This window comes from Taurulus bubalis (genome assembly GCF_910589615.1).
Source record: "Taurulus bubalis genome assembly, chromosome: 12".
Lineage (NCBI taxonomy): Eukaryota > Metazoa > Chordata > Actinopteri > Perciformes > Cottidae > Taurulus > Taurulus bubalis.
The window spans coordinates 11,872,420-11,898,844 of NC_136600.1; the positions used below are offsets into that span (position 1 = coordinate 11,872,420).

The window sequence follows — 26,425 nt, forward strand, 5'->3', positions numbered from 1 at the left end:
AGAAAACTTCATCGAAGCTGTCACGCATTTTCATTCAGAATTTATGCAAGCCATGTTTGCTCTTATGCTAATGATGCTGGAGCTCTTGTTCTTGCTCTGCCTTGTCTCCTGACAGGGAACGAGGCTCTTTCTATTTTTTTTGCCACATCCAATGGGGAAAAAGCCTCTGCCCTGGGGGTGGGATTTCGCCAATGGTGGGGTACAGTGGTGTTTTGATTCGGTTACTGAAGGAATGTGGAGAGGAAAAGAAGAGGGGGCTGTTGTTGCAATGGAGCAAGTGCCCGACTCTGGAATAATTATGGATTTATAATTTTTTTTTTAATATAATCACGGACGATTGCTTCATAATTTAGTTTTCCCAAATCCACGCTGCAGAGCCTCTTCATCTGAGCCGTCAATGAACGCGTCGGACGCGTAAAGCTGAAAGGTCAGAGCCGGTTTCTGTGTTTGCTTCGATGGTGCTTGGCTGCAGTTTTACATCATTAAGCCGACCGCGACTGAGTGCTTCGACCTCGCCGTAAAAAATATTTATAATAATAACAATTAAACAAAAACAAAACACCCCTTGTTTCAGTAAATTAACTCCCTTTCCGCTCGTTCAGAGACCCTGGAGGGTTTTATTCGTAAGTCACTCCCATGTATCGGAAATCAACGCGTCCTTTTGCCAAACAGTTTCTCCGGAATCATTCGTAAAGAACTTCAAAACAACAAGCACGCTCATGGAGGCGGGTATCGAACCCCTCTGGCGTTCTGGGCAGTTCACATGTGTACATGGTTACAGTGTTTCAGCATCCGGGTCCTTTCTTGACGATTTAGAAATATTTGCATTGGGGATGTCTACTTTTAATTACTTTGATTGTGCTGTTTTGTTTTGTTTAGTTTGAGCTTCCTCTCAACGTGTGCTTTTGTAAACATATTTGGCAAAGTAGCAAAATACATTGACTTAAGGACTGTACTTTGACAGTGGTAGCTTCTGGTTGCTGTGATGATAATTGGTTCATAAAATATGATGCACTGCTCAAAAATGTAACCACATTGACCAACAATAACAGTCAATAACATGAGCCGCCCTGCATTGTGAGTACTTGTATTGATACTTTGTGCACATTTTGCTGACACACGATTTTATAAATACTATTACCATGATTATCCACTTTACAGTTACAAAGTCCCTTACAATACAATGATATATATATATATATATATATATATATATATATATATATATATATATATGAATATATGAATATATATGAATATATATATATATATATATATGAATATATATATATGAATATATATATATGAATATATATATATATGAATATATATATATATATATATATATATATATATGAATGATGATCAGATCAAACTAAGTGAGCAAAAAAATACAATTCTATATAAATGTATTATGTTTAAAAAATGTGGTCATGCTCTCCTGTTTTTCCTCAGACAAGTTATTCCAGAGTCTTGGAGGTACAGCAGCTGACTTGTTTTGGATACTGTGGAGTCTGTGGATCTGTGGAGTATTACACTCCACAGATGGATTTGCTATTTTTTTAAACAAGAATATGAATGTTTTGATTTGCTCCTTTTTTTTTAATTTTATGTGCCACTTGATCTCGATGACTCATCGAGCCAAGGACATGAATTCATAACTGCGTGGGCCTTACTTTGTCCAGTTTTGAGCTTGCATTTTATTATTTACGGCTAATGATCAAGGAAACATATTTGGGTGGGGGTTGGGGACGTCGTTTGTGTCCCTCAGGTGTTTACCGTCACGCTGCTCTTTGTTTATTGGGTGGACTCAAACGAGACCTTCGCAGATATACGATGGTAAAGAAAGTTGTGTTGGCACAAGCTGGATGTTTTCTCTGTGCAGTTTAAAACAGGATGTCCTCCCATGGTCAGAGTTTGGACAAAGGAGGATCCCCACAGGCTCATTCGTCCAAATCATGTGATATCGTAGTTGGACTTTTGAGACCTTGAGGACATTTAGTCATCCAAGAGGTTCAATCAGCGCTGAGTGATGTGCAATAACTTCCTATATTTCAACACATTGGGTGACTGACATAACTGACTTGGTCACTGAGGTCATCAGCCAAAACCACTACCAAACACTACCACTTTTGTCCACAGGGACCGCCAAAGTCAACACAAAATGAAAGTTCTTTGTCGTAGCTTTAAGAGAAAATACATTCAATTAGACTTGTTGTGCAAAACGTATAGGGAATCTACCCATTATGTAGAATGGCCCATTTCAGATTCATACCTATAATATATCACTGGATTATAATTAGTGATGCATTTAATGTTGCAGCTGGTAGGTGGGGATAACTTGCACTATTATACTGTTGAGAGGGAATCGCCCGTTAACTTTTGGTTCGTTAAGTGCATGCTTTGGATGCAAATATTTTTTTACTTTTATTCGAGTAAAACATATATTTGTAATTATTTACACCCTTTGGGTGTGCAACTTTTTTAACTAACAAAAGCATTTATTATCTCAATACCTTGCACCACCATGGCCATCAGGTAGGCCAGTAGTTCAGTGATAAATCTAGGCAAGCTCGGAGGATCAATAAAGAAAATATTTTAACCCATAAGAACCCGGACCCATTTCTCCTTCAACGAAAATTATGGGGGACATAATACAGATTAAATAGACCACATAGAATACATTTTTGACATTGTTTTAAAAATAGTGTAACATATCTGAAATGTTTCATATGTCACACTGGGCGTTAATGGTAAACACATTATATTAATAATTGAATTAATATATCATAATTCATCTAATGAGTGCAATACAACTCTTTCAGTTACTTGATTCAGTGGAACTAGAAGACAGAATCAAGAGTATCAAATGCATACTTAAAAATCATTTACATTTGTTTTAATATGCTTTGGATTTAACAATATCAAATATGTTAGCTAAATATCATAGAATCAGCCAAATTAACTGAGCAGATCATAATAATTTGTTGTATTTTAACCTATATGTCACATCTGGATTTTGTTACATTTTTAGGTTAAATTCCCGATGTGACGTATGTGTCACAACGATTTTTATGGGTTACATTTTTTTAATTTTTTTAAATGTGCTCAGTGCCACTACTTATTCTAATCCCCCCCGTTGGTCACCTGAGGCGCGCGCATGAGTCGTAGATGAACACGCGTGGCTCATGTTGTTGTTGCTCTAGTGATGCACGTGAGCACCGACAGGCGCTTCTTACTGGCTCGCGCTGCGCAAGAAGGGAAAAGGAGGCCGTGGAGCTGGTTGTGTTACAAAAGGGAGAGACGGGGAGAGAGAGAGACAGAGAGGGAGAGAGAGAGAGAGCGACAGCCGCCGCGATAAGCTTTGAGCGATTTTACGGACACGGGACAGGGAGACAAACTACAACTTCCGCATGCCAGAGGGTCGCGGTAAGTAAAAAGAAAAACAAAAGAAAGTATTTGAGTGAATAAAGGCGCGAACATGATGTTTCCCCTCGCGGTTCATCGCTGCTTCGTTGAGGAGAAGTGTTTCCTCGAGCTGCTGCTGCATCACTAACTGCATTGTGGTTTTATTTATTTTTTTAAAGATAGCGTTGAAAGAATTCCTGGGAAGTCGTGGTTAATAACGAACCGGAAAGAAGAGAAAATAAATGTAAAAAAGCACGTGGGGTTGAAGGGGCGAGTTATTCTAAGAATTGGCTCCATGTGACTCGCGTGTTTCCCCAAAAGTGGTTGGTTGCTCTGGAGACGTGTGCAGGCAAAATACACTGGCTAGTTGTGGGATTTTTTTCCTCCTAACTTTAGAGATATATTTGATATATTCTTTGGTTTCCCCATATTGTGAGCGTTGCCACATGGTTGAGCTCCTCTTCCAGCGTACAGCTCGCACAGGGCGTCAGCAGAAGGGCTTGTGTGGTTTAGCTCATTTGTTTAAACACAGTGTGTCACCTTCCACAGTTGCATCTTTTGTGTGTTCTTTTTAGGTTGTGGACATCTCAATGTAGAGCTGCACCACTTCGTAGATTAAGCAAACAACCATACAACTAGTTTGAGAATCAATAAATTAATAACGAGTTGGATGTCATGCAAAAAAAAATGCACCCAAACTCACTAATTCCAGTTTCTTTAATATGGGGATTTGCTGCTGTCTTTGTTTGATCTGGTTGTAAACTGAATATCTTTTTGTTTAGACAAAACAATACCTTTTCAGATGTCAGCTTGGTTTCTGTGGAAATGGGGATAATCATGTTCTTACATTACTCTGACATTGTCTGAATAATATTATATGTCTGGAAAATAATCTGCAGGTTAATTGACAAATGGCATAATCTTGTCAAAAACAAAATGGGGAAAACAGGGATATTCTTGTGTGGATAGTTCTGTGCAGGTACTATAAGTACTGCAGCAGAGGAATGCAGCCGCATGTGGGGGTGGGAGTGAACGTCTCCACAACACACTCAGCAGTTGAGTCTTTTGTCTCCCGCTTGAATGTATGACCTCATATTTGATCAGCGATGACTTGGAAAACTGGTTTCTGTTTGACATTGTGTTCCTTGTATTTGTCACCTCAAAAAAAACCCACCAACAGTCGCATGCAAGCCAAAAGAACATGCTGATACTTGTACATTTTGTTTTTTCTTTTGGAAAAAAAAAAGGTTCATGTTTACGATGAGCTACTTGGTTGAATAATATAATAGAAAAAGAAGAAGATACTTTTATGGGTATTAACTGTCTTCCTGGTGCACAGGGAGGTGACGGTTATATCTCTTTGTTCCTGCAGCCATCCAACGTGATCTGTAGGAACAGTGTTACATAAGCAGTCATTTTCATGTGAAATGTAGACACTCACCAGAAAGGGGGGGACCAAGGAGGAACACCTCTTTTTTTGGGGGGAGGGAGGAACACACACACACACACACACACACACACACACACACACACGCACACGCACACGCGCACACACACACATTCCAGCTTGACTTCAGACTTGCAGCCAAAAGAGAGACGTTATACACCCTTCTCATGACACGGTCTAAGCACATGTTCCTGTGTGCAGCGTGACCCCGTTGCCTGTCAAATACTAACGTAACCTCCGACACTTGGTCGCAGGGAAGTAGTTACTTTGAGAAACGGTAGATGCAGAGGCATAGATTGTTTTTCTTAAGTGATTTATCCTTTAGTCCAGAGATCTTCAAAGTGGGAGGATTGCCACAGGGGGTTGGACGGCGAAGTGAGTGGATGTAAAAAACATTTGTTTTACATTATTTATCAGAGGAAGATCACACAAATTACCTTAAATGTGTGCGAGCTGTGAAAAGAGAGAAGTCATTTTAGGGGAACTTTACCGTTGCTCACACTCTAATAAATACCTTTGGACAAAACATTTATTTGATTGGTGTCAAACAGCAGTATGAGGCTATCTTTTCTTAATTGTTTCATGCCAATGGGATCAAATAGCATGATTATGATCTTACTGGCATCCAGTAATTGAGCGACGCTGGGGTGGGGGGGTCTTTGAAAACCCCTGATTTATTTTATAGATTTATTTTTTACATTTTGGCTTCAATGCAATTAAAATAAAAATGAATCATGAACATGCATGTCTGTTAAAAACCTAGGATTTATTTGTGCACTTGTTTAGTTGTTTGTTAGGTGTTGATGTTGTTAAGGATAACGCCGTATGATGTCACACTGAGATATTTTAATGAACTGGCAGCAGACATCAGATTTCGTTGTCTGTTTCCCCCCCCCCCCCCCCAAAAAAAGAGAAAGATTTTCTTTATTGACTCATGTTCCAGAAGAGGGAAAAACATAATAATAGGAACCAACCCCTCCACAGACGGTCGTCTCAGGGGACTATGCTGCGCAGCCAGAGACATCGTTATGCAATGAGTAATACTTTTTATTCTCCTCACTCACACTTAATTGCTTTGTTCTTGGTCCCACTTCAGCAGTGTGAAGAGCAAACAGGTGGATGTAGCACATCTCGGCATGTTCTGTATGTGCTTGCCGAAAGGAATTCTGGTAAACATTATGCAGTGAATCTGATGAGCAGATAAAAGTTATTCATTATGAATAAGCACAACGTGCCAGGCTATGACACTTTCAGTTACCAAATAAATATATTTTTAGTTTGAAAAAAATGGTGCATTAACCATCGGTGAACCCAACCAATTATCAATGTGTGGGTTTTATTCGGTGGGCTGAATGTGTTTCTGCAGGACAGAACAAGCAGTACAAGGCACGTGTGTCCATCTGTTTTGACAACATGCTCTCCTGCATAGCCCTCTCATTGTCAGCCTCCGGCCAATAAAGACGTCCATTGAGAAAAGGTCACGTGATCGACGTCACGAGTGGGAAAGAATGCCGGGTGTCGAGAGAAAAACAAAACAGAAGAAAGAAAGAAAAAAAAAAAGGGAGTAAGTGTTGTCTGGGTCAGTTCAGACTTGCTGCAGAAGGTGTGTGTGTGTGTGCGTGTGCGTGCGCAATGTTTCGTGGCTCCAGAAGGAGCTTTATGAAGTCTCATTAATTACTTTTTTAAAAAGTTTGAAAATGACACAAAAAGCAGTTGCATTCAGAAAGAGGTGATGACGTCTCCTCTTTTGCCCCCCCCCCCCCCTGAAACGAATGTCTGACTGAACTATCAGCAGTTGAGTTGCATTCTGGGTACCGTTAGAAGTACAAGGAATGAGAATACGTTGGGGAAAAAAGTGTGTGTGTATGTATGTATGTATGTGTATATATATATATATATATATATACACATATGAGATGGATTTTTTTTTACAAAATCTGATTCTGATTTATCGATTTTGATCCTTATTTTTAAAGCTGTCAGTAGGACTGCAATGCTAAATCAGTGGAGCACTTTTAAGACCCATCCATCCATTTTCAACCGCTTATCCGGGGTCGGGTTGCGGTGGCAGCAGGTTCAGCAGGCCGCCCCACGCTTCTCTCTCACCCGCAACACTTTCCAGCTCATTCTGGGGGATCCCGAGGCGTTCCAAGGCCAGCCGGGAGATATAATCCCTCCAGCGTGTCCTCGGTCTTCCCCGGGGTCTCCTACCAGTTGGACGTGCCTGGAAAACCTCTAATGGGAGGCGTCCAGGAGGCATCCTGACTAGATGCCCGAACCTCAGCTGACTCTTTTCGACACGAAGGAGTAGCGGCTTGACTCCAAGCTCCCTCCTGATGTCCGAGCTCCTTACCCTATCTCTAAGGCTAAGCCCGGCCACCCTACGGAGGAAGCTCATTTCGGCCGCTTGTATCCGAGACCTCGTTCTTTCGGTCACGACCCAGAGTTCGTGGCCATAGGTTAGGGTTGGAACGTAGACCGACCAGTAAATGGACAGCTTTGCCTTCCGGCTCAGCTCCCTCTTCACCAAGACGGACCGGTACAGCGCCTGTTTTACAGCTGCAGCCGCACCGATCCGCCTGTTGATCTCCCGCTCCACCTTACCCTCACTCGTGAACAAGACGCCGAGATACTTGAACTCCTTCGCTTGGGGTAGGCAGTTTGTCCCCACCTGGAGGGAGCAATCCACCGGTTTCCGGCAGAGCACCATGGCCTCAGATTTGGAGGTGCTAACTCTCATCCCTGCCGCTTCACAGTTGAGCACACTCTCCGGTCCCCCTTCTTGAAGATGGGAACCACCACCCCGGTCTGCCAGTCCATGGGCACTGTTCCCGACCCCCATGCGACACTGCAAAGGCGTGTCAGCCAAGACAGCCCAACAGTGTCCAGCGCTTTCAGCATCTCAGGGCGGATCTCATCCACCCCCGGCGCCTTGCCACCAAGGAGCTTTTTGACTACCTTAGTGACCTCTGCCAGGGATATAGGTGCATCCACCCCAAGGACTTCAGGCACTGCCCCCTCTCCAGGGGACATGTTGGCCGGGTTTAGGAGTTCCTCAAAGTGCTCTTTCCACCGCCCGACGATGTCCACAGTCCGGGTCAGCAGTTCCCCCCCGCTGGGAACCTCCTTGAGGCCAACCGAAAGTCCTTCTCCATGCCTCCCCGAACTCCCCATGCTGTGCGTGGAGGTGAGCCCAACTATATCTAGCTGTTACCGCTCCACCTCCTGCACCAGCTCTGGCTCTTTCCCTGCTAGCGAGGTGACGTTCCACGTCCCTAGAGCTAGTCTATGCTGCAGGCGATCGGCTCGCCCAGGTCTCCTGCCTGGCCCGCCGCCCGGTCTGCATAGCACCTGACCCCGATGCTTCCCCCTGCGGATGGTGAGTCCACAGGGTTGCTGGTCCATGATCTTTTTTCGGGCTGAGCCCGATCGGGCCCCATGGGTGAAAGCCCGGCCACCAGACGCTCGCCGTCGAGCTCCCCTCCCGGGTCTGGCTCCGGGAGGGTGCCCCGGTTTCCCTTGTCCGGGCGAGGTAGCCTCATTCCATGGGCCGTAAATCATCAGGGTTTTTTGAACCGCTATTAGTCTGGGCTCTCCCCCGAGACCTGTTTGCCTTGGGAGACCCTACAAGGGGCTGACGGCCGGAAGCAAATTGAGATTTTGAACCCTGTCTCATAGGTCTGTATCAGTCAGGCTAAATGTTTGTCCTGTCTCTGGACAAATCCATGGGTTTTATATAATATGAAGTGGAGCTTACACGCTGACTCAGTTATTCCTCCAAGTGAGAAGGATGACTTCGGAAAGAAGGTCGGGGGGGAAGAGAAATGTGTGTTTTTGCTTATGAATGCTTGTATGACACTGTCTGTTACAGCGTGGGTTCTGTAAATCCATGACGACTTATTTTGTGCGTTTGGTCTTGTGATCGTGGACATTCTCCGGTTCAAACGTTTGTCAGTCAATTCTTGCTTTTTTTAGAAGTTTCTGCTCTGATCCTCCTGACCTTCAAACTCTGATTTAAATGTTAAGAAGTTATTCGAAGTTCAGCACAATTTCACCCTCTCGGACTTCTCCTGTGCTATGAACACTTCTGCATGTTGTTTGTTCATGGGATTGTGGGTTGTGTTCAAATGTAGCACATGTACACAATGTCACATGATTTTAAAACAGGACGCACTTACTGGGTCACTGAGATCTGAAGAGCTACAGTGCATTAATGTCTCTGAATGACAATGCAGAATTATTCTGGTTTATGTCAACATACATTGAGTCAACTGTCCAAAAAGAAGTGTAACCATTACATTCTTAAATTGTTTGGCTTCGCTTTCATCTCCTGTATCTCATAGCCAGTTATAATTATGAATGGATCACTGAGCAGGCCTTCTGTGTCAGGGGCTCTTCACCTACAAAATTAAGAAGAATAAAAAAAACGACTAAAGAGAGATGCAAAAAAATTACTAGAAAGAGACTCAAAACTACAGAAACACAAAACGACTACAAAGAGACACAAAACGACTACACAGAGTAACAAGATGCAGCAAAGCTCACGCTGAATGCATTACATTTAGGAGCTACACATGAGTACAGGTCTGTTGATGAATTGACCAGGACGGATGAAGTTTGCCGCAACTTGATCAGGTAGCCAGTTCCAGGACTTTGTTCCTACGGAGAAAATCAAAATGACCAGATCTGCATGGATCTGAATTCAAATTAGCTTTTTTTTCTCACACTCCACTGAACCCAGTGGCTTTTCGTTGCTATTGTCATCGTCACACAAGCTGTGGTCTTGTGTGTGCTGTGGCCGTGATGAATGCAGGATTTGTACCAGTGTGCACGCATGTATTTGTGTGTGTGTGTGTGTGTGTGTGTGTGTGTGTGTGTGAGAGAGAGAGAAAGGGAAAGTGAGCAGCCTCATTTCCATCCAGCGCAGCGTGTAACAGTCATCCTTTGGCCCCTGTACTCTCGAGGCTTCAGCCTCCACAAAGCTCACTTTGTCACTGCTAACAGGCCGGGGCCTGCAGCTGGGTTGCAGTGAGCGGCGGCCTTTTCGTGTGTGTGTGTGTGTGTGTGTGTGTGTGTGTGTGTGTGTGTGTGTGTGTGTGTGTGTGTGTGTGTGTGTGTGTGTCGGTCTGCAAGAGAGGAGCCCCTTGACATTTGAGCCGTAATGACAGAAGAGACTCCTGTCAGGTCTGGGGGAACGTACCCAAACGCTGGTGAGACGCGGGCCGGAAAAGAACACAAAAAGGTTATAGTCTCGCTTTCAGTTTCAGTGTGTACGGAGTGGGCCATTTTAACTTTTTTCATTCTCAACTCATCAGCTCTGGTGGACGGACGGCCTCATTCGACTGCAAATGCCCGTACCGGCTGAGTTTGTCAGGGAAAGTCATTGCTTTTGACGTCCAGATATTGTCACGGTACAGTTTGTCTAGAAAGTTCAAACGTGTTGTGGAGTGAGAACCGGTTATCTGATGACGGAATGTACTGTGTGATATTTGCCCTCCTCACAAACGCTCTATTGCACGCTCGCCTTCAGTCACTGGGCGCTGCGATGTGACAGTGCCAGGCATTCTTCAAATGGATGCCTGGATGCGTCTGAAGAGCGGCCACAATAAGGGATTGTTCTCCGTGTCGGCTTTAGTCAACAAAGACGCCACACTCGAGGACTCTTGTCATTACTTTAGTGCTGATATAATATTTGCCTCGAGATCAAACGTTGCAATGGTGAACCTGAAAGACGAGGTTCAGAAATCCAGTTTGTCGCAGCTGTCAGTATATTTAATAAGGGATTTTTAATGCATGTCTTTTTACTTATTATAGAGTATTTTTTGCACTTTGGGATTGCTACTTAAATTTAAGTTTCTTTTTTAACTTTAAGTTTATGTGAGGTGCTTTTTAACTACTCTTAATGCTCGGGTCGGAGTCTGGACATATCGGATGAAATCATTCAGGTTCACCAGAAACCCCTTCAGCCCAGACTCCAGTGGGGCCCTCCAGTGGGGCCCTCCAGTGGGAGCCTCCAGCGGGAGCCTCCAGCGGGAGCCTCCGGCAGCGATCAGCCCAGCGACCAGCCCAGCGGAGCCCAGCGTAAAATAAGAGGTTTTCTGAAAATCAAGATGCAAATCAAGACTCAATTAACGTTCCTTGTAGGGTAATTAAAGGATAATACCGTATACACCATTTCCAAAGTCTAAGTAAAAAGGGGGTTCCACATTTTAAGAGCTAGACCCTTAAAAAGTACCGTTTCCTCATTTCCACCAACATACCCTGATCACCAGGACCAGCTCGGGACATGGGGCTGATCTCAGTCGCAAATTACTGGTCAGGTGTGTGTGTGTGTGTCTTATTGTCTGCGTTTTGTTGTCCGTCTCTGCAGTGTTTCCAGTGTGGCGGGGGATCGGGGTCGGTGCTGGCGTCAGAGGCGGGTGGAGCCAGGGCTGGGGACGCTGTCTGCAATGGGAACCTAACGGTCCAGGACAAGGGCCCCGGATACCGGTATTTGACTACCCTGTCTGGGTTGTCCTCTGTCGCGGACGCGCCAGGCTCACAGAGGTTTGTCAGCGGGGGAGGGGTGCCATCAGACTGCCCACGGACATGCTCAGCATCAAGCTGCCCCAGCTCTTTGACATCCACCAGATCCCCAAGGTACGGAAGGAAGGAGGCCCGACTGTGGCCTGTCTTCCAGTTTGTTTTGTCCTGTTGTAAATATTAAATGTCCTGTTGTGACACGATTCTCAGTTGAGGAAGTAACATTCCTCCCACCATCTTGAGGAAGATCCTTTACGATCACTGATTGTAAAATAATGTGGTGTGGTTTTGGGTCACACAAGGTACTAGTGCTGTGAGTTGAATGGAGAATAATGGTAGTATTTCAAGATAGTTTGATTATTATTTTAATACTGTTTACAGTGCTATTTATTTTGCCACAGGAGTTTAAAACCTGATCCCGGCTCATCAGAGTCCGCCCCTCATCGAAGAGGCCTGAGTCCTGCATGCGTCCACCCGGCTGTTGTGTACTTATCTTATCTGATAAGCAGCCATTGCTAAAGGGATTTTGCATCACAATTTTCAAGCAGCAGTTTCAGTGTCGACTACTAAAATATGTGTCCTTGATTTTGTGTTTGTGGAGTTTTCAATATATTAGTTAGAACCGGGAGAAAGAGACGAAAAACTGTGTGTGATCCAGGTCGGCATCTGTTTAGAATAAACAAACCGGTGGCGCATCAGTTCCCACGAAGAGAGCAACAGTATCGGCTCAATAACAGATTTGATTTCTCAGTCATTGATAAATTAGGAACATTAATATTTATACCTGTGGAAATTTGACATCCGGTGTATGCTGAAGGAGATGTAGTCTTAATGAACTTAATATCATTCATGTTTAAAATATAAAGCTTAAAATAATTACTGTTCTTTCACTTGGAGGTTTGAGTTCCTGAAATGCTTTACTAAGTGTAATCGGATCACTTCCTGCTTGGGAGAATATTCACATTGTTCTCGTCTTTGTTTATCTCTTTCTTTGCACATCCAATTAGAAGTTCTCTGACTAAATTCAAAAATATATATTTTTAGTAAAAATATATATTTTTGAATTTAGTCGTAATTTTTTTTTACGAATTTATAAGGATTTCTCAATCCTTTATTTTCTTGTGAAATGTGAAACATTAAATGGTTGAATTTCTGAGTGGCTGCAAGTAGACGCATTGTCAGACCATACAACTGTTATTTTTATTATTTACGAACTCAAAATAGGACGGTTTTGTAATAGCTGAATTGATGAGATACTATTTTTATTTTTCTAAATGCAATTCGGACACTAGTTTCTGTAATACCAAAACTAAATGTCACCCTAAAGTGAGATGAGATAGGAAGTCGGCCTTTCAGTTTCTGTAATGAGGGTCTGCTCGGTCCACAGGTGTTCAGAGAGGAGAGCATCATCTCTGGATATCGTCACCCGCGGAGCTCGGCGCTGGACTGCGTCCTCAGCAGCTTCCAGATGAACAACGAGACGATCAACATCTGGACCCACTTCCTGCCAACGTGGTGCGTGCAGCATTACGGACGCCGTTGTTTTATTTTATATTTCTCACATGTTCATTTAATGTGTGTATTGTGTTATTGCCTTGCTGCACAACACATCTAATATGTGACAACAGCTCGACATTTATGTCTACGTGCAACTCTGTTCCAAAATGTCATTCAAGTAGCATTTAAAAAAAAAAATATATATATATATATATATATATATATGTATGTATTTTCACTTTTCCCCCCCAACAAAGGATATCAAAGGATTTTTATTGAAGGCCAAGATAAAACTAGTCGTCAAATGAACACACTTTAACCTTCCAGCTGTAAAAACCTGACAGCGTTTGTAAGGATCAGTCAAGGTTTCAGGGTCTTTGTTTGCTGTCGGAGACGTAATCCCTTAAATCCTTCGCAATGCTGGAGGGAAAATAAACCGGTGGCTAAAATGTACTATCAAGATTTTTAGAAAGGTGGTAAAAAAAAGTTTTGATAAGCCTGAATCCTAACAAACAGGTGACTGGAACCAGGACGACCGATAAGTTCAACAGCCTTGAAGAGTCCTGCGTGGGACAGAGGCAGATTGAGTTGATTGCTCTAAATATACTGAGGGGGGAAAAAATAAATGATAAAATGGTGTTTTGTAGGTACTTCCTGTGGCGCTTCTTTGCCCTCTGCTCCACGATGAACTTCTTGACCGATAGCTACACCTGGCCGCTGATGGTGTACATGCTGCTCATCTGCATTTACCCCTTCACCTCCAGCTGTGCGCATACCTTCAGCACCATGTCCCCAGAGTCCCGCCACATCTGCTACTTCTTTGACTACGGAGCGCTCAGCCTCTACAGTCTAGGTAAGTCCTCGGACACAATGATGGAATTTACAGTGTAAAACACTCTGAATTTCAATGTTTTATCGTTTTTGTTATTTATTTTGAAGGACTTGCGGTGCAGGATTAGCGTCTTATATGCATTTTCTCCCCATACTTCTCTCTGCTACCTATGACTTTGGGATTTTCTGGGATTCTCCAAGGCCTTTTTCCTGTGGTGGTCAGCGTTCATGTCTCAGGGCATTGTACTTAAATCATTTTGATACATTTATAATCTCTATATTATAAGATAAAACAATATTTTGTTGCATTTTAACTACATTTTAAGAGGAAGAAGTGTATCAACAAAAGCCACATGCAAGGAAAATATTTGCATGTGACCAAAATAGACATCAAGATCAGCTGTCTTTGGTAAACGAGATCTAACTCATTAATACTGTATAATCTTAAAAAATAATAATACTTTATGTCCAGGATGTGACTTTATGACGTAAAAGATGGTTGTTGCTGCAAAGTCTTCTTTGAGCTCAAATAATTAATATAATGTTGTGGATGACACGGCGGCTCACCTTCTGTCCTTACTATTTGAGACCAGCAGGTTGGAATAAACTCTAAAGCTGGCGTGTCATTTTGCCATTTTTTAATGATCATCATTTCCCAAGAACGCTGACACAGCATCCGAAAGAGAATTATAATACGTTATTTACCGGGAGAATGACATTGCAGAATGTTATATATATATATATATATATATATATATACATACATACATACATACATACATACATACATACATACATACATACATACATACATACATACATACATACATACATACATATGTATATGTTGTATTTGCCTTTTGAACACAGCTGTGTGTGTGTCAGCTGGATGTGATCGGCATGTCTGATTTCCATATCCTCTCAAAGCCCATGCAGTAGTGTCTCCTCTGCCTTCCTGGCTGAGAAACAATTTTGTTTCATGGCTTATCTGCTCACAAGGCAGCGTGTGTTTGACCTCACGGCCATTTCTCCTAGGAATAGTATTTCCCTATCGCTGTATCGGCCTTTACAGAGAAATTTGGAATTTCAACAAAGAATGAACAAAGTTTTCTGAGCTTGTGTTGCACATGTGATAATTTGGAAAACAGGTTCCTGCAGCATGTGCTGTCACGGTCTGTCTGCCGATTTGCAGGCGAGTACGAACGTGCACGACATTCATTTTGTCTGCGCTCCACCTTTTTTTTATTATTTATGTTCAGACGTAATTGTGTGTTTGTTTGTGTGTGTGTTTCAGATTACACAGTATTGTATTTATCTTCATGGCGGGTTTGTGATCCCTGCAGTGTATATAGGAGCAGCAGTCAAACATCAACCGATGGCCTCTTCAGTTCCCGTCACAAATGGTGTGGTGGTCCCCTGCAGACTGATCCTTAATCTACCACAAAGCCTCTTAGTGCCAAAATGTGCCCAGTTTAAAATGTCCAAAAGTCTGTCTCGGGGATAAGTGCTGTAAGAAGGTTTTCTCACTGCAGGAAGGACCAAACAAAAACATGACTGGCCAAGTCCTTCCACACGGTGCAGCAGATGCTCTCTAGGCAAGAAGAAGGCCGCTGCACCGCTTCTCTTTAATTACAAGTCGACACTGAGAAGCTTTGAGGCGGGCCGATCCTCGCTTGGAAATAAAAACAAATTGAGAAATCGCAAACGTTTGTCATGTTAACGAAAAGACATCCATCCATCCATTATCCAAACCGCTTATCCTGTTTAGGTTCGTGGGGAGCGCTGGAGCCGATCCCAGCTGTCAATGGGCGAAGGCAGAAAAAGAGACATGATGTGTAGAATTTTGAAATGCTCCATTAAGTGACTCCTAGTGGTTTTTCAGAAAACACAGTCTTTATAATGTGGTTTCATTGTCTTTGACACAAAATCAAAAATCTACAAGTTGTGGCTTTAAGTACTCAAATGATGTGTTTTTAATTGTATATTAAATACCTTTTTAATATTTTGTTATTGTAGTTTATATGTGATGCTTCCCCCCCCTTTGCTATCCTCACTCCAATTTTGTCAGTGGCTGTTTTGCTCTGTGTTGGTTTGTGTAATAAAATACAGTATTTATAAAAGATGTATTGAAATAAATGTACATTTACACAAGGACTTTCGTCTACATTAACATATGCATGAATTTAAACACAAGCTCACGCAGGAAACTAAATGTTTACGCTCTCGGATCAAATCAACTTTCTTTTATGTTGTGTCTCTCTGTCAGGTTGTGCCATAAGCTACGGATACTACGTCATGCCCGACTGCCTGCTGAACAGCTGGCTCCATCAACATTTTGTCCCCATTGCCGTTGGAAACACGCTGTTCTGTACCAGTCTGTCCTGCTACTCCAGGTGAGAGGCCACTGTGTTGTACCTCTGGACAAGAATGTACGAGACATTTTTCAATATTTAAATTTTGGAATAACTGTCAGGAGTTTTGGTGAATGCAAGGGAGTTCAGCATGAATTATTTCTTGAACATGCTAAAAAAAAAAAAAAAATGCTAAATACGACTTGAGTTGCCGCGATTGAAACTCTGCTGAAACCGCATTCACGCCGTCATTTGACATTTGAACTCTCCGGCTGAAACCAGCGATTAATGACCTGAAGACACATTGACCCACTGCAGCTAACTCTGCAGTGTGTTAGTGACTTTGTTAGCTCAGTTTGTGCGCTGCAACATGCCCTTAAAGTGTCTTGTAGTAGATTTCTGTGTAGAAAGTGTTTTGTCTCCAAATACATTTTTATTCAAACATATAAAACTAATGTGAAACAGATTTTAGTACTGTGGTCTACTCCTGCACTGTTGACTGATGTTGAGGAGTCACTGACAGTAGGAGATCCAGAATACTGTCAGGCTGTCTGTTTTACTTTTTGTTTTGACTTTCCATTTAATTGTGTTCAGTTTGAGTTAGTTTTCAGAGAGTGTTTGCTAGTTTTTCTAGTTTTTCAGTTTTTCAGAAAGTTTTACAGTAGTTTTATTTAGTTTTTCCAGGTATAATGTAAGTATGTAGCTGACAGTCATGGTTGGAGAACTGTGTAATAATGCCCATGATGTTTACATCTTTTGTTTTGGGAATTTACTTATTTACTACCACACCCGGAAGATAACTGCTGTTTAATTCTGACCCCAGTTATTTAACATTAGACCGCAGCTGGATAGCTTGGTGTAATGGCATTTGACAATACATGTTATTGAATACTACAAGACTAGACTGCTTGTGAAAACAAAGAGGGTTCATTGTGGAGTAATTGCCGCACAGCGCCGTCTCCTGGGTGTCAATGTCATGACAGTTGATGGACATTCACGCCGTCTCCTCTTTTCGGTGGTGATGTATTAAAGTAATGTTCATTTTTATTTAAATAAATATTTAAACTCGCCAATATTGTTTCAGTTTAGTTTTGCTGAACGGATATTGTTTTTATTTAGTGTCAGTTTGAGACAAAAATGCGCAGTAAAAAAGATTATCGTATTCTCTTTTGTTTACGATAATAACCCTGTTTGGGAGTTATATTTGTATTCTTTAATTATCACTACGATACACAATGACATTGTGAAGTTGAGTACCAATACTAATATATGTGCAATAAGCTAGTATTGTCCAAGAGCTAACATTACAATCAATAGAACCCAAATACCTCAGGGTAATTGGTATTTTTGTATCATTTTGTTTCTGAATGTATGTGTGTCCTTTTTTGTATGTGTAGATGAAAGTAAGCACAAACGGCTGACTGCTGCCCTCTGTCTGTCTCCGCAGGTTCCTGGAGCTGCAGTTCCCACAAAGAAGTAAAGCTCTGAGGACGGGAGCGTTTGTCCTTCCTTTTATCTTTGACACAGTTCCTCTGTTTTACAGGGTGAGTGTCGGTCCTGTCTCGAGGTCTACTTTCAGTCGCAGATTAAAATAACGATGTGGCACACCGGTTTGTGTTCGCGTCGTTATGTAAGGGGAGCTGATCAGTGCAACGGGCAAAACTTTGGCTCGCCAACCCAGAGACGGATTTTGTTTCTCAATCTAATACAAATGTATTGCTGACATCAACTAATCCCTCTAATCACTGCAATGATTAGTTTGTGCAACACACAAGTCATTTGTTGGCGTACTTCTTTGTCTCTAACTAGGTCAGAAATGCTCTTTAGAATGCTGCAGTCCTCAGTGTTTATAACCGTATTGTCCAGATCGATAAAGATATCTTAAATGTGTGCAATCAGTCTTTTTTCTTCTCTTTGAAATGAAACATTTTTTTTCCCGGATTTGTATTTGACTTTAAAATCTGTTTATGTTTCTGCTTGTAGGTCCTCCTCTGCAGCGGCTGCAGCCCGAGCGACGCCTTGTCCAGCCACTGTTACCACCTCCTCTTCGCCTTCCTCACCTGCTTCCTGTTCACCGCCCAACTCCCGGAGAGGCTGGCCCCGGGGCGCTTCGACTACTTTGGTACGTCCTTCGTGGATTTTCTCAGCGGCCTTTGTAACTGGCTTGTTTGACTTGGCTTAGATGAAAACTAGATATTGGACGGCACTTAGTTAAATTGCTGAAACTAACACATTTTTTTTTAACAGCCTAAAGATTAATCATTCAGGCACTGAAATGTCTGGAAATAGTGAGAAGAAAAAAAAGCTTTCTTCAAATGTCTTGTTTGGTCCAAAACCCAAAGGATGTCAAGGTTACAATGATATAACACAGAGAGGAGCTGCAAAGTGGAACCAGAGAAATAATTTAAAAGATTAGTAGGTCAAAATTGTTGCTGCTTAATGCATATTATATTCTGACATCAATAACTAATATAAAAATGCAAAAAAAAGGGAGGGAGGGACTGGGATTTTTGTCTTCCACTTGGATATTTAGAAAATCAATCTTTTTGTTAGTTTCTCAGAAAACGCCTACCCCTGCTATTTATGTAGATTTGCATATTAATTATTCACTATTCATTCATTGTTGATTATTCACTAATAGAGTTTGCGCATAGCAAACATACCGTGCATTTTTTTTTAGCAATTCTAGCTACGTGCCTCGCCGTTTCCTCCACCGAACCCTGTGGTCCTCTCTCGTCGCGCAGGCCACAGCCACCAGCTCTTCCACGTCAGCGCCGTGGTGGGGACCCACTTCCAGATGGAGGGCGTGATGGCAGACATGACGTCGCGGCGGGCGTGGCTGCTGGCCCACGGAGCGACGCCCTCCTTCCTGGGGACCATTGGCGTGCTCCTCGTCAGCCTCGTCCTCAACCTGGGCATCATCGTCATCTTCAGCACCCCGCTGCTGTGGAAGCCCCACCAGGGCGCCAACCAGCCGCACACGCCAAAAAAGTGCGAGTGCAAGGGGCAGTGAGGCCACGAAATGTCTAATTCACTTTCCAAAGGAAAGGTTTGTCTGTCTCAGAAGTAAATGGTAAATGGGACCTGTACTTGTGTAGCGCTTTTCTAGTCTTCCGACCACTCAAAACGCTTCAACACTACATGACATCATTCACCCATTCCTACACTGATGGGAGGAGCTACCTCCCATCAGTGCAAGGTGCCGCCTGCCCATCAGGACTGACGTGCGTGCGTGTGCGTGTGTGTGTGTGTGTGTGTGTGTGTGTGTGTGTGCGCGTTTTACTAGTTTTATCATTCAGAGATAAAGATTTTGACGCATCCTGGTCAGCATTTGTCCAACACACCCGATACATCTGTTCACATGTTTGCTCAGCAGCCGAGGACCCAGTCGCCTTCGTTGAAGCCCTTTTCTGATGTCACATTGAGCTCTGTGTGTCCACCGTGTACAAAATGTCTGTTTAATTTATTTCTGAGGTGCTTCAATGGGCATTTGAAAAGGCTCTGGGTTGAAGGACGCGTGCTGTTGCAACACAAGTGCGTTGTTGTGGACCCACATTTCATTTACGATGTTTACAGTGGAGCACTACAAGGTTAAATCTAAAACTGGAAAACGTATGTCGCAGTTTGCAGGGATTGTATTGGGAATAACTCGTATTCAATTTGTTTTCCATGTGCTAGGCCAGAATCTACTTTTTACTTTAAGGATTTATTGAAAATATTGTCTGTAACTGGACTGGCTAGTGTGGTTGATCTACACAGTCTTCAGCGTAGACGACCCTCCTTCAACTCTCCACAACGTATTGCAGCTCTTATACAGTAGATCCACGTATTGATTCCACTCAGCAGGGACAGGAATTGATTTGCAGGTCATGCGGTTCTTTTTTCCTGATTGCTTGCCTTGTTATGAACCCCACAGTCTGCCCTCAGCAGAAGGGGAGAAAAATATATTACAGCACATTGGTGATTAAAAGACGGATACCATTAGGAAAAATATATATATATTTTTTTTTATAACCGCATGTTTTCATGATAACGCTATTGTGGCCTCATACCCCCTAAAGGTCTTGAGCAAACGGCACCATTTTCTTTTGTTTTGTTTCTTCCATCACGTATCATAAGATTCTGAACGTTTATCGTGGTCAAAAGCACTTAAACTTAGCGGCTGTATTTCGTAATTTCTTATGTTTTCTAGTACATTTTCCAACACGTTAGGTTTATAACTAAAGAGTTAAGAATTGAGTGACATGGAGAGGGGGAAAAAATGTAGTCATAGTGTGGGTCTTGTCACCAGTCCACTCCTTCTACACTGTGGTTATCTTGTCCCATGAGGCGGTTGTATGGCTACATTTGCCTCTGAAATAATAATGATATGTTAATAGAATTGTATTATATTCATATTTTTTTCCGTTGCATAAATGGGGATGAAGAGGAATGTTTTCTCCTTTTGGGAATAGATGGATTAATTAACAGTGGTTCGTTAAAAATGTACGATTCATGCACTGTTAGTTGTGACTGTTATTGATCTCTGTTTCTTTTAAAACGTGTGACATAAGGGAAGGCGGATTGTTTCAGCAGGTTTCCAACTTGAGTCAATTTGTTTGAAGAGTAAAAAAAAAAAAAATAGCAGAAATTATTAGTTTAGTAGAGTAATCGATTGGTTTGATATTTGTTTAAATATGTCAGTTCCCTGTCAGGCCAACAAATGCCAAACATTTGCTCCATTTGTTGCAACTTATTATTTAATATCATTATAAATGGAATATTATTCGATGGAAAAAATGGGTTCAAATTGTCAAAAAAAAAAAAAGGTCAAGTGTTTTAAGAAACAAAACAATTTAAGGACTTGATAATTGGACAAAGATAACTTCATAAGCTGCATAAATTAGACATTTGTTAATAACCTCAGCATAGCCGCCATCTCAGTACTGTATATACAGCCTATGCCTCAGAGACGGGCAAATAAGTATCGGTTAATAGTTGTTTTTTATTAATGGGAGACGGGACATTTCTGTCGTAGCTCTAACACACTGCAGGTACAGATTTCAACACTGCTCATTTTTACTGACAAACTGTTCGGAAGGCTCGTTTATATAAAGTAGATTTTAAAGCATGTTTTGAACAAATTTAACCTTAATTCCACCGTTAACACCAGTAGTTGAACACACAAACTGCAAGAGGCACATGGCTCACACACTCACACACTAAGGTCTTTGGGTAGGAAGTTTAAAAAGAGGGGAAGATGTATGTGTTATTATGGGAATGTGGTGTGTACAGGTCCATGTTGGACGCTGAAAGAGGAAGGTCGGACGCAGAGGGAATGTGTAGAATCACAAAGAGCGCACACACACACTGTTGCATTAGAACAGTAGTAGTTTCAGATGTTTTCAAGGTTAGTGTCCAGAGTATAGCAGACGTATCAGACAAAACGGAGCAATATTTGTCGTCATTGTGGTTTCCACCGACTGTTTTATCTCTGTTGGTTCTTGGAATTGCATCATTACTGGCTTCTCTTAAGGTTCTTTGGTGTCGACCCAAAATAGTTGAAACTCTTTCATTTCGGAGTTGTTGTTTTTTTATTTTTATTTTGCCTTCATCTCATTCATTCTCAGCCGTTTGGTGCCTGCACTGTTTCTCAGCAGTTTGACGGTTATAATGACATCCACGTCAAATGGGTCGATGCTGATGTCGCCTTACTAAGTTGCATTTTTACATTTATTTTTGACCAAACTACCAATTCCAAGCACAGAAATTCTCCAGACCAGATCACTGTTACTCTGAAGGCTACTTGTCATGTGAACCTTGTGGGTTTACTCCTCAGTGGACGAGCAGATTCAGGTTTTAATTATCAGGAAAACTGGGAGCTTTTCTCATGACAACGTAAAAAGTATTGAAGGATGTTTAAAAAAAACGTGAAATGGAGAGCAAAGATTAGTGCGGGATAAAAGATTTGATGCAACAAGTCAAAATGGGGTTTGAAAGAGTCATTGGTGCCTTTTTAAAAAAATAAACAATGTTTTATACAACCTTTCTTTTTATATAAGACAACAAACTACTGTGTGTAATGTGTACTTTGCTACTTTGTTCTACTAGACTTGTGTAATAAATTAAGCTTTTTCTAAGTGAAATGATTGTCACTGGAATCATTTAAGTGTCTTTAAAACAGGCTGGATGTTTTTTGTATGTTTGTACCGTCTGATCAAAAGCAATTTCTTAAGGTTTTACCAACCACTTACAAATATAAAAAAGTGAGAAGTTCCAGTTTAGTGTCCCACAACTTAAGGTGGTATCCTCAAATGTCTTGTTTCAACTCTCCAAAACACAAAGATATATACTTCACTGTTGGGCATGAAAAATATATTTAGTTTTCATCTTAACCTTTAAAGGATGACCAATAAAAATTATTTCATTATCAAAATAAAATAATACAACTTCAGATATGCAACTTGTCCTTTACGTCGATAGCTACAACCATGCAAAATACTAAAATATATTCTCTTTGAGTAATGAAAATGAAAATGAAAATTTGGTGAATAGTGACCAGCAGAGGGCAGAACACAACAATAAGTATGTGTCCTTCAGATTGAGCAGCTCGTTGCTCCTCTCTGCTGATCATCTTTTATTCTCCTAAAACTAGGCTGCAGTGTTGCAACGGTGTGTGATTTCCCCAAAGATGTATCTGCAGGCAACACATGTCAGGCTTAAAATCACACTGCAGAAATGGTCAAAATAGTCAGCCTTCAAATCTGATTTTTCCTAAACTGAGATTCTTCTGCTTGTCCCCAGTGACTATGCTTTTGTTTGAGGCAGAACATGAATATCCTCAGTTAAAATAAATATAATAAGGCATGTCACTGCAGAAAAAAATATATCTAAAAAATTTCACAAAAAAAGCTGAAACAATCTAATATTCCTCCAATTTTTTTTTTCAATGCCGTTTTGTTATCATTTGTAGTAGGAACTATTTTCTTTCAACCACAGTTCCTACACGAAAACGCTCGGGTCTGAGTAACCGGGTCATGATTTCTGGAAAGAGACATTGCTGTTGTGTTTTTCTAATGTCATTTTTTTGGCGCCACAAACAGAGTGCCATATAGTCCTATTATATTCAGGCCGACTTTATACGGTCGACCTCTCCAAAACTCGGCAACTCCCACCAGAACAATCTGTATTAATAAATAGCACTACAGATAAGAGAATACAGATGTATTTCTGATTTAGGTGTGAACCATCCTTTAACAACTTGATTCATTGTTGCTCCTATTTTTTCTTACCAGGTTGTAAAGATTGGTATGCTAGGATTTTACTAACGTACTTTCAACATTTGGTGCAGGAGTTGTCTTCCTACTCTGTGACTGTCTTTAATGCCTTACAGGGTTTATAGTAAAGCATACAGAGTGGTCTATTATTGGCTAAATGAATCTGCACTGGCATTGTCATGGAAGAAAAATTACCATTAAAGAAAAAAAATCAATATCCTGCATACAAGCATTATATGTCGAGGGAGAAGGTTTATAAGTAAAGCAAAGCTCTAATAGGGGTTACATTTTAAAAAATGGCCTCATTCCCAGCTCTTATTATAGCCATATCCCATATCTAACCAGGTTGGAGACTCGAGTGCTTATTAAAAAAGGGTTCATTCCGAAACCACAAATGGAGTCCTTAAGGATAACGGGGACAAACACTACAGAGTGTACTAATCCTATCTGACCCAGAATCTGCTTGTAGACACTGGAAGAAACAATAAGCCAGACACGAGTCCTCCAAGTGTTTTCATCCGCCCAGTACACCAGAGGAGGTGGAGGGAAAGAAAGAGGCAGAAAAAGGGATGATAGCATTACTCGCAATCCATTACCACTCCCAGGAGACGCTCTGCATACAGAGTGATGGAGGGAGGGTGGCGATGAGGAGGAGATGGGGGGGCTGGAGAGAGAAGGGTTTTGGTTGGTGTTTGTTTGCTGGAGGCCCGGCGGTAAGGCAATATGAAACTTGATTATTTCTTTTTCAATAACCATCTGCTGAGGATACCGGCGAGACGTCGCAGGATGCTGATTAGTTCGTCAAAAATAATAGAAGGCGGTTGAATAGCCTTGTTAAGATGTCTAACTTTAAGGACAGACAGCGGCCCAAATCATTGTTCGCTCTGAAGCACACGATAATGACTGATTGACTGATACCGAGGGAGGCAGGCTGCAGCCATTATTATTATTTATTTTTTATTCAAGTTTGTTTATTTTTAAGGGCAGACAATATACAAAGTGCTAGAGTAACAATACATGAAGATATATATACTTTTTAGACATTAATACAGAGTATGTACATTTAGTATTTACACTTAAAGGCATCACAGCGGTTTGTACTCAGGCTTTCATCCTCTAACATTTGGTTAAATTTAAACTTCTGTTTTTCCCATGGAGGTGGCCTCCCCTCCAGTCTCTGTTTCAGCGCCATCTGTCCCTCTCCTCGTGGAGTTTCACTCACTTAAATCCATCTGCTACCTCTAAAACCATCTCAGTATGTCCCCTCCCCACCATCTTGCCCCCGTACCGAATTTCACTGCAGTGCTTTGATTTTTGAAGGTGGCAACAGCCGCATGTTGAACATTGCTGATTTGTACAAAAAGCCCATCCTGAGCGTCTCAGGCCGGCCAAACTGTTGCTCTTTTGGAAGTATTTTCTTCATATTTTGACAGCAAAACTGACCGCATTAAATGTAAACACACTTATTTGACATTTTGTTCTTTAAAAATACTCATATGTTACACTGGATTTCAGAAACAAACAAGCTTACGGTTTTGATTGTACAACTTTGATTTCTTATATACATTTACTGAAAGCCTTTAAATATTGTCCCATATCAAAACTTATCCAAAATCAGTGCCTATACTGTACAAGTGACTGCTGAGCGCAAATCTGAAAAATTGGTTTCCACTTTTGCCTCATGATGTGAAGTGCCCTCTCTTGTAATCATCCGTTTCAGTTTCTAGTTGCCTTTCATCACAAGTGTCAGCTGTAGAGTCGTATAAAATGTACCACAGCTCGGAGCCAAAATCCCTCGACAAGCCATCATTCTGAGATAGCACTCCTGGCAACGTAAAGCCCATATACAGTTACTTCAACACTTATCCATGCATGTCCCTCAATCTGGCTGATCCCACTCCAGATAAACATTAAACACTTTGGTAAACATTTGACAGGTTTCCAGAGAAGGACGAGGGCCGGAAACTTAAAGCGGACGGTTCGTCCATCAAGCGTCGAGGCTGGAAAAGCAGCAGCTGGGACCTATTTTTTAATCTCAAACCAAAAGGAACCTGTTTAAAATAATCAGCCCTGATTAGAGTAATGGAGTTAAAGCGGCACATTCCCCAGCCTCTGCTCCCCGGTTGGTTCCCGGCCTCCTTAGCCCAGGATATCCAGGTAAACCGGCGGGTTCTTGACCAGGGACAGCAGGCGGCTGTGGAGGTCCTTGATGACCATCCTCTGCTGGGGCTCTCTCTGCCAGCAGCCCTGCATCAGCAGGTGCACCTCCTTCGGGCAGGTGCGTGGCCTTTCCAGTTCCCGACCCTGCGTGATGCATTCGATGGCCTGTTTGGGTGGGAATTTAGAAATGCGTTATATTAACAGGATGTACAGTATTGTGTATTGTGTCCAGACCAAAGACGTTGTGTCAGCTTAACTTCATATCTCAGCTCTCCAGCGATTAACTATATATAGATATTTGAGCTTTTAAACAAGACCCTTTGAGGCTATAATCACACACACACACACACACACACACACACACACACATATATATATATATATATATATATATATATGTATATATATATATATATATATATATATATAAATACGGTCATTGACCTTTCAGCATGTTAAGATGCTCACAATGATAATGCTAACGTTGTATAGCATTATTCATATACATAGTAAGTATATAATGTTTAGCGTGTCAGTATGCAAACATTTGTTAATTAGCGCGAAACACAAAACACAGCTGATGCTGTTGGGAATGTCACTCGTATTGCAGGCTTTTATTTAGTCATAAACTAAAGAATTGGACGAACATAAATGTTGACCCGATGATGCCGCTAGATCAAAGATCAGGGGGTCAATGTTTTTGCAATTCAACCTCTGGGGACCATGAATCCCGGTACCACATTTCATGGCAATCAATCTAGTTGTTGTATGTAAAAGAAAACATGTCAACCATATAGTGGCAAATTCTCAGTGTGCTAAAATACAATTCAGAGAGATAATAGCGGATACAATTTTATTTTTAACAAACATACTTTTGGGCCCAAAAACCTTTCCAGATCAGTTTCCATTAGCAGAGACCTTGGGGACAAATGAGAGCAGCCAAAATATGAATA

The 26,425-nt window shown here is 41.7% G+C and overlaps 2 protein-coding genes across 2 annotated transcripts in view; one reads left to right on the forward strand and one right to left on the reverse strand.

Annotated features, from left to right (window-relative positions):
• The first annotated feature begins 3,297 nt into the window (after positions 1–3,297).
• Positions 3,298–20,898, forward strand: paqr6 (progestin and adipoQ receptor family member VI). Its single transcript, XM_079227465.1, has 8 exons — positions 3,298–3,429; positions 11,226–11,494; positions 12,765–12,892; positions 13,522–13,727; positions 15,972–16,098; positions 17,504–17,600; positions 18,040–18,178; positions 18,801–20,898. Exons 1-8 carry the CDS (start codon positions 3,414–3,416, stop codon positions 19,067–19,069), a joined length of 1,251 nt encoding a protein of 416 aa, XP_079083591.1. The 5' UTR covers positions 3,298–3,413; the 3' UTR covers positions 19,070–20,898.
• Positions 20,899–25,325: 4,427 nt separating this feature from the next.
• The window catches only part of ntrk1 (neurotrophic tyrosine kinase, receptor, type 1), a gene marked incomplete at its 5' end in the record, with an annotated part of 30,334 nt that continues 29,234 nt past the window's right edge, over positions 25,326–26,425 (reverse strand). Inside the window, one exon of the mRNA XM_079227461.1 lies at positions 25,326–25,637. Within this exon, the coding sequence (XP_079083587.1) occupies positions 25,452–25,637 (186 nt within the window). The 3' untranslated portion in view covers positions 25,326–25,451. The remainder of the gene's footprint in view (positions 25,638–26,425) is intronic.